The sequence below is a fragment of the Anoplophora glabripennis genome, unplaced genomic scaffold (assembly GCF_000390285.2).
Source record: "Anoplophora glabripennis isolate ALB-LARVAE unplaced genomic scaffold, Agla_2.0 scaffold322, whole genome shotgun sequence".
In the NCBI taxonomy this organism is placed as follows: Eukaryota; Metazoa; Arthropoda; class Insecta; order Coleoptera; family Cerambycidae; genus Anoplophora; species Anoplophora glabripennis.
Genome location: NW_019416693.1, coordinates 339,026 through 347,805, shown reverse-complemented (window position 1 = coordinate 347,805; position 8,780 = coordinate 339,026). Strand labels below are relative to the sequence as shown.

At 34.6% G+C, this 8,780-nt stretch overlaps 1 protein-coding gene across 1 annotated transcript; it reads left to right on the top strand.

Moving 5' to 3' along the window:
• Positions 1 to 1,152: 1,152 nt before the first annotated feature.
• LOC108910195 (UDP-glucuronosyltransferase 1-6-like) lies at positions 1,153 to 8,560 on the top strand. Its single transcript, XM_018714735.2, has 5 exons — positions 1,153 to 1,378; positions 5,816 to 6,429; positions 7,585 to 7,804; positions 7,866 to 8,085; positions 8,141 to 8,560. Exons 1-5 carry the CDS (start codon positions 1,159 to 1,161, stop codon positions 8,418 to 8,420), a joined length of 1,554 nt encoding a protein of 517 aa, XP_018570251.1. The 5' UTR covers positions 1,153 to 1,158; the 3' UTR covers positions 8,421 to 8,560.
• Positions 8,561 to 8,780: the final 220 nt, after the last annotated feature.

Here is an 8,780-nt window from a genome sequence, read left to right as displayed (position 1 = left end):
AGAATGACGTCACTTAGCTAACCATGCATTGTTATCCAAACTAAACGTGCGTGCACAATTTCAACTCGATCGGTTGGGGATAACCTTTTTAAAATTCAGTTGCAAGATTTGACTCATACTGACAAGACAAGCTAAATAAAAGCTTGTAATAATAAAATAGTAGCAATACGAATAATTCTAATGTAGACAAGTCAATCACGCCTGAAAAATTATTCAAGCTATACGAAACATCGAAATTTTGTATTACAATAAATGCTTTTTATTACAAAGAATTTTATTATAGAAAAATGGGAAGTACTACTCCATTTAATTAAATCACAATATTTGGATATAGTCAAAATCATCGCTTATAGACAGTTGTTACAAAACTGTCGATAAGAATTCAAGAGAAAACTATTATCTGTCAGCGTAATATAGGACGCCTAAAAATTTGCAATTAAATGACCTACATTGGTACGATGAAAACTTTTTTGGAACTGCTGATTTACAATTTCACAACAAACACACGTTTTTAAATTAAAGAACTGATGATTACTTGAAACTTGAAATTGTACTAGCAGTGTTCCTAATTACCTACTACAAAGAACGTGATAAAAAAAAGGTACACGACATGCCATTTACCGTCACAACTATTCACCTCTTTTTATGAAGTATGTAGGTTGGGGTAGATGCCAAAGGTTCTGAATAAGTTTTAAAAATATTAAACTGTTATTAATTTTAAGCGCCATTTCCAGTTTCAATGATTTTGATTAGTGAAACCGCTTATCATTGTATGTAGAAGTTTGAATCTGATAAGTAAAAGTGTATCTTCCAGGCAGAGCAGCTAAGAGTACCTACGGTAATTTTTACATACTCTAAGCTGTAGTTGTAAAACTTTTGTACCGTACAAAATTTAATTCAAGTTAAACTTTCACTAATTGGTCATACCTCTATTCTAATATGTCATACGAGAATACGACGTGTCGTTCCTCCTCTATTCCAGGAGTTCTCAATCTTAATCCATTGCGGTTCAACTCGAACTTCTACAAATCACTAATGACTGCAAATACGGACCTGACGCTATACTCAAAGGTCACTTACGACTAGACTAGAAGCAAATAAAAGTTTTTAGTGACAGTAACAAATATTAAAATAGGATTGTCACTCCTAGTGTCCGTGATGGTTTTAAGGGTGTTACTGATATTCTCAGTTGCTCTGGTGAAGAGCGCGTTAAGTTCTAATATTTTGATAGCGTGTCCAGTACCGTCGCCAAGCCACCAAATTTGGAACTATGCCTTTGCGGAGGGCCTAATGGAAAAAGGTCACAACATAACCATGGCGGGGCCAGATGCCCGTATGCGCAAACCGTCCGATAGGTACCATCCCATCGTTTTTGAAGGTGAGGCATTTTTTTTAGAGATAAAAATGTGTGCTGGAAACCCTGATACTGAAGGCTGATTCGTTTAAAAATAGTGGTACAATTTTCTACATGATTTTCGAAAATTCAGTACTATCGGAATCACACTACGTTTTCAAAATACAGGGTGTTTAATTTTTTGAAAATACAATTTTGTTTTCTTTGTTATTTACTAAACTAATATTTTTTGTTCAAATTTTGTTCACAGCAAACATAATGAAAGGCTAACATTTTGGCAGGAAAACACTTCGTCTAAAAACAGTGGCGCAACTACGTGATTTTCTTTAGATTACAAAAGTATTTTTTCGGAAATATGAAAATTTCGATCCCTTTTCTGAAAAAACTACTCCCGGTAATACTGATTAGGAAACCCTTTTGTTTTTTGACTTGTTCTATAGAGTTTAATATATATACAGGGTGTCCCACCACGAATTCCATCGATGGATATCTGGGAAACCGCTCCACGGATTTTTTTGAAATTGTGATGGTGTGATCCGGTTATACCGAAAGTCGATACTAGCTTTCTTATTTTAAATGGAACCCCCTCTATATTATTGTATTTTTGGAAAAAGCATCTATTTTTAAGTTGGAAACATATAGCTCACTCCATACTTAGGATTGACCGTTTCCGAGATATTTTGATTTTTAAGCAAAAATTGACAGATGCAGACTGTCAGCAAAATTTAGTTTTCCCGGAAACATTGGTGTATTTTTTTTTGTGCAAATTGGATATTTTGTGGAGGAAGACTTAATTTATCGAATTTGACATTTCCAGTTTCTATACAGGGTGGTCAAAAAAATTTTAAGAAAAGGGAAATGTTTATTCGTAAATAAAATGAAAACCACTGGTTTTAGGTAACGAGCGTTCAAATAAAAACGTGGTCAAGTTGGTTCTGAAAATTTGGACGTAGGGCGTAGCGTATAGCAAATAAACTTAAACGTCATCTGTCAAAGCGCTATATCGCCGCTATCAATTTAAATATTTTCGTTTTAAAAAGCGTTTAAAATGGTGTTTTCTCAAGAACAAAAAGTGTTTATCATAGAGTCCTACTTTAGAAATGGACGCAAGATTGATGGAATATGGAAGTATTCTATTGAGGAATGTTTCATAGAATTTCAAAATCAATTTCCCGGCGTTGTTGAGTACAAAATTTTTCAAAGTGCAGTTCAGCGTTGTGTTAATGTTTTTCGTGAAACGGGCAGTGTAACAAGAAAAGAAGGAAGCGGCCGACCTAAAAAGCGGACTGAAGAATTAAAAGAAAATGTCCAACAAATAATGGAAAATGCGCCAAGAACTTCTGTACGTGTTTTATCACAAATGGTGGGAGTATCAGTCGGTACCTGCCACACAGTGTTAAAAAAAGATTTGCGTTTGTTCTCCTATCGTTTAACTTGTCAGCAAGAACTTCATGAAGTTGATTTTCCGCGACGGGCTGTATTTTGTGAATGGTTTTTAAACAACTACGGTGAACTTCATAATATCACCTTTTTTTCTGATGAAGCCTGGTTTCATTTAAGTGGTTACGTAAACTCACAGAATATGAGAATGTGGTCTTCTGAAAAACCAGATAACTTTTTTGTCGAGGGCCCTCTACACGCTCAAAAAATTGGAGTTTGGTGTGCTCTCAATCGAAGGAGGATTTATGGACCTATTTTTTTTAATGGTACTCTTACTGCGCAAAGGTATAGAGAAGAAATTATCGCTCCTTTTGTTAACCAGCTGGAAGAAAACGAAATTACAAACTTTTACTTTCAACAAGATGGCGCAAGGGCACATACGGCAGGCGAGACGATGAATATGTTGAGGGAAGTTTTCCAAAATCGACTAATAAGTCTCAATGCTGAACATGAATTTCCACCGAGGTCATGTGATATTACGCCGTGTGATTTCTTTTTGTGGCCTTACCTTAAAAACACTATTTTTGAACTGCCTATTCCTGATTTAAACCATCTGCAGGCTCGACTTATAGACAAGATTCGTGAAATTAACAATACCCCGAGCATCTTAGAAAATGTCTTTAATTCTTTGAGGAACAGGTGTGAAAAGTGCTTGGAACAAGGAGGGGGACACTTTCAGCAGCTGCTTTAATTTATTGTTATAACAAGGAGGGGGACACTTTCCGCAGCTCCTTTAATTGTTTGTTATTGTTATCACGATTATTCTTTAAAATAAAGTTATATAGTCATTAACGTTATTGAAACTGACAGCTGCTATACAGCTCGTTGAGAAATGAGGTTAAGTTGGTCGCTATAAGCTACTCCCTACGTCCAATGTGTCAGAGCCAACTTCGACCACGTTTTTATTTGAACGCTCGTTATAAAGAAACTTTAACAAAGTTGCACTTAATTTTAGTTCAGAATGCCAATACGTTAAAAGTTTCATGTCAAATTCGATAAATTAGGTTAGGTTAGATTAGGTTAAATTAGGTGCAGGTACTTGTTTTGAAGTTCCACTAAAAAGAGATAGGTAGAGATAGGATAGAACCATTATACCGTTCGAAAGAGAACAAAATTGTTCATCAGGTTGCGCAAAAATATACAGGATGTTCCATTTAAAACAACGAAGATAACGTCATCTTCCGGGATAACCGGAAGCGTTAGGTGGACGTCATTATTTTAGTTGAGAAGGGCATACCCGAAAACACTATTGCCCAAATTTTCAAAATTAAAATCGAGGTAGTCTCTGAAATATGTCTGATGTCTCGTCACCGTAGATCACCCTGTATACCGAGTTTCATTTGACCCCGTTTAAGCAATTTTGTATTGTTTAAAAATTGTGTTTTTGGGCAATGCATATTTATCACCTTGCAACATTTTTAATAATTTCATGTTCATAGGAAACTTCAATTCAAATTAATAATTAAATAAAATTTTATGTACTTACTTAAAGATGAATTGGCAGATTTTATTACAAATTAATCATTCCAATTAAAGATTTGGCAGATTTAACTATGAACTGTAATCAAAGATAAATTGTCAAATTTTAATGCTTAAGAATGTACAAAAAACTTCCTCATTCCTTTATAATAATAATAATAATAACAATAATAATTTATTTTCCTTTTAGACATGAACAACATGTATAGGAATAGTCACACAAACACAAACATAAATTACACTGAAGGACAGAACTCTAATGCGGAATACAAATACTTATTTATTAAATATTGTTTCAATTTTGTTTTGAATAAAAACTCATTATTTACATTTTTTAGTTCCACAGGTAAACAATTAAATATTTTAGGCTCTACAAAGTTTGGAGAACGAGTAGTTAAATTTAATCGTGCGAATGGTACATGAAAATTATGTTTTTGTCTGGTATTGACATTGTGATACTCGTTATTTATCACTTTGCTTTTGTGTTTGAATTATGTATACACATATTTTCAAAAATATAAATGCCTGGTAACGTGAGAATTCTATAATGTTTAAATATATTTCTACAAGAATGAGTACTTGAAACACCAAACATACATCTTAAAACACGTTTCTGCGCAATAAAAACATGGGACGAGAGAGTTGAATTACCCCAGAAACAAACACCATATCTCAATCGGGATTCAACTTGGGCATAGTATAAACAAAGGAGTTGATCGGTACTTAGGACTGTTCTAATATTTCGAAATAAATAAGTTATTGAAGACAATTTTGATATTATATTTTTACAGTTACATTTCCAGTTAAGGTTTGTGTCCAAATTTAGACCTAAAAATTTTACTGTCACAGAATCAGTAGGTAGAGAACTACTATTAATATTCAAATTTAATGTTTCACAGTTTCTATTTTGAGTAGTGCAGAATCGAAGTGCTTGAGTTTTATCAATATTAAAATGTAATGAATTTTGGGCAAACCAGTTACTTAAGTTGTTCAATAAAATATCACATTCAAGTTTTAAGGTTCGATTTGACTTATTAGATATTACTAAAGACGTATCATCAGCGTACATGGTAAAATGAGTTTTAGGTGAGAGAGTATCGATATCATTTGTATATAGTAAAAATAACACAGGACCTAAAACAGATCCCTGTGGTACACCCAACGTTACCAAAGAGCATTCCGAGTTATATTTACCACAAACATTCTGATTGTTATAATTTATCTAGTTATAATAAAGAAATAAGTGTTTTTGAAACCCATGACCTTAAATGTTTTTTTCTCGCAAACCTTTAATGTTATCGACATAAGAGAATACTATTGGGAAAATTTTTAATGCCAATCTAATTTAATATACTTATGGCTAATAATTTTTTTGGAATACTGCAAATAAACAAGATACGATCAAATTCCTAGTCAATAAAAGCCCCACTCTCGAAACATTTTCAAATGTGACAAAAAATTCTTGCAAAACCATTGTTTTTGTATTTGGTAATATAAAGGTTACACTTCTTTATTTTTTCTGGAAAAATCATTCTGTTGCAGATATCATAGTCAAGTTAATGGCATCGAAGAAGTTCGACTTCGAAGGTAGCTCGGATCAAAGCGTTTTCCAATCGATGATGACATTTTATAACTACGTATACCTTACCTGCGAGCTCTTGTACGAGTCAGACGGCTTCCAACAGATCCTAAATTATCCTAAAGATTACAAATTCGATCTCATCATCGTAGACATGACCTTGGGACCCTGCTTATATCCCCTTATTCAAAGGTTCAACTACCCTCCAACAATTGGAATCACTGCCTTTCTCTTGCCTCCAAACCTTTCCTTTTCCTTCGGCAATTACTTACCCCAGTCTTACCTGCCTCACTACCACATGAACTATCTTCAAAATATGACTTTCTCCGAACGCGTCATGAACTTCGTCGTGGCTAATTTTGAACTTGCTCTTAAGTACGTGTACGAAGCAAACCAGATTCAGAAATTAGCCTATAAGGCATTTGGCGAAGGCATGGAGTCGGTGAGAGATTTAGAAAATCACATTTCTCTGCTTCTATGCAACTTGTCTCCTGCGTTTCAGTATCCTCAGCCAATCACACCGAATATTATACCGGTGGGAGGGCTTCACGCTAGACCAGCTAGAAAGTTATCCCAGGTAAGTAAAAAGAATTACACTTTGGAGGTTGTTAGGTTTTTTTCTTACAAAACGTAATCTCTAACCATAAGAACTCTTTCTTGGTTCGTATGTATGTTTTCTTATATTATCACACGGAAATTTGACAATGAAAATGAAACACAAGCACCTCGTACTGTCACTAAACACTGAAATAAATAACTTTATAAGGTACACTACACATAACCTAACTCACATTACACAAAGACAAAATTCTGGTGTAAAGTCAACTTAAATTTTGATCATGTAAACAATGATCAAGCACGTGGCTATGAAACTATTGGTCGATGAAACGAGTCAGACGGCGTAATCTCCGCCAAAAACCCGCTTTCATACAAAACTGTAATTCACAATGTATATTATTCGAGATTTAATTTTGTTGTGGTTGTATGTTGTTTTGTTAACATTGGATATTTAACATTGATTCAGCTGATGAAGTGAATCAATGAATATTAAAGAAAGATTAAAGCCATATAGTATTTTGTTTATAATTTTATAACTCTTCAATAGTACCTACCTGTTTTAACTTTACCAAAAGAGCTCCACTCCACTCCACTCCACTTTTGAACAGCTTGGCTCTATTGGTAGGGCTGGATAACTTATCTCTTTATAAAAATAAAAAAAATCGATATTAAATTTCAAAACCAAAAAAGGTTACACAATCAGCACCTTGTCGATATGAAATTTCAAAACCTAAACAGTTTTTGGTTTGATTCTAAAAAAAAATTGCCAGATCTTTCCGAGGCCCCCGATCTCATGAGGTCCAGGGCCCCCGTAGCCCACTCATGAGGCCCAGGGATTCAGCCCCCGTAGCCTACCTTATATCCGGCCCTGTCTATTGGAGTATGTATGGACTACTATAGTTCATCTAAACTAAGGTCAATGTCTGAGGTCATTCACATTGAGATTCGCAAACTAAATATAGTGCTTTTTATTAAAATAAAAATTAAAATGCACAAATTTTCTTGTATGCTCTTATGAGAATTGTATTCGCATAGAACTACAATTTTTAGCTAGATTCTGTAACATAATTTTGCAACACAATAATTGCAGTAGTATTTTATTTATCCAACTTTTGGAGACAAAAAATAAAAAATAATTTGTACGGCAGAGTATGATGTTTACTAAATATTTCAGGATATCCAAGAGATCATGGATAAATCTACAAATGGGGTTATTATAATGTCTTTGGGAACGAACATAAGGTCAGACAAACTAGGAAAATCAAACATAGAAGCCATTTTAAGTGCTTTTAGTAAATTAAAACAAACAGTGTTGTGGAAATTCGAAAGTGACTTTGATAACTTACCAAAGAATGTTATTATCAGAAAATTTCTGCCGCAGAACGATATTTTATGTAAGGAAAAATATCGATAGCATCGTTAAAACTTTCTTGGAATATAATTTGTTTTTTTTAGCGCACCCAAACACGAAATTGTTTATTAGTCACGGCGGCGGTTTGAGCACGTTGGAAACCGCTTACCACGGAGTGCCAATCCTCGGAATACCATTTTTTGTCGATCAGTTTATGCTAATGAACGCCATGGTGGAGAAGGGAGTAGGTATTAAACTAGAACTTTCCGATATCACGACGGAAAGTTTGCTGAATACCATAAATGAACTGCTGCAAAACAAGAAGTAAGTACAGACGCAGCCGAAGCATTATATTTTTATTATCCCTGATTATTTCCAGATACTCTCGAAACATCCAAGAAATCTCGTATCGAATGAAAGACCAGTTGTCGACTCCCTTGCAGACGGCCGTGTTTTGGGCAGAATACGCCATCCGTCATAACGGCACACATCACTTAAGCCCCAAATCGAGGCACTTGCCTCTCTTCGTATCTACCTCAACTGATGTCATCTTATTTTTATTACTGATATTTGCGCTCTCTCTCGGCGTATTGGTTTTTTCGAACCGGTTTTTATATAAATGTCTTTACAGCAAACCTGGAAAAGAAAAATTAAACTAAGATAAAGAAGATGTATGCCACCAGTTACTGGTATACTTTTAGTAGTTTATTAAAGTACCTAATAAAGGTATAGTTAAATAATTTATACAGGGTGTAAGAAGATTGACTGCCATTACTTCAGCATGAGATAGAGTAATATAGTATTAGGGAGTTTTATCACAACGTGACAACAGCGCTTAACCTAACGCTACACAGCTGATGCAAACCACGTGTGCACGCGACAGACTTGTTCTTTGACACTCGCTGGAAAACACCTCAAGAAAAGGAAATAGTGGTACGCAAAAAAACACTCAGACACGGTCCAACTCCAGATACCAACTGAATTGCATATTGCTGGACAGCTTTGTACCTCGTGTTATC

What these genes read in the sequence shown, in the direction of transcription:
- LOC108910195 (XM_018714735.2), top strand. Translation starts at nt 1,159, where the DNA reads ATGGTTTTAAGGGTGTTACTGATATTCTCAGTTGCTCTGGTGAAGAGC. An exon ending in CCATCCCATCGTTTTTGAAG is followed by an intron (nt 1,379 to 5,815) that starts GTGAGGCATTTT and finishes ATTCTGTTGCAG; the next exon opens with ATATCATAGTCAAGTTAATG. An exon ending in GCCGCAGAACGATATTTTAT is followed by an intron (nt 7,805 to 7,865) that starts GTAAGGAAAAAT and finishes TGTTTTTTTTAG; the next exon opens with CGCACCCAAACACGAAATTG.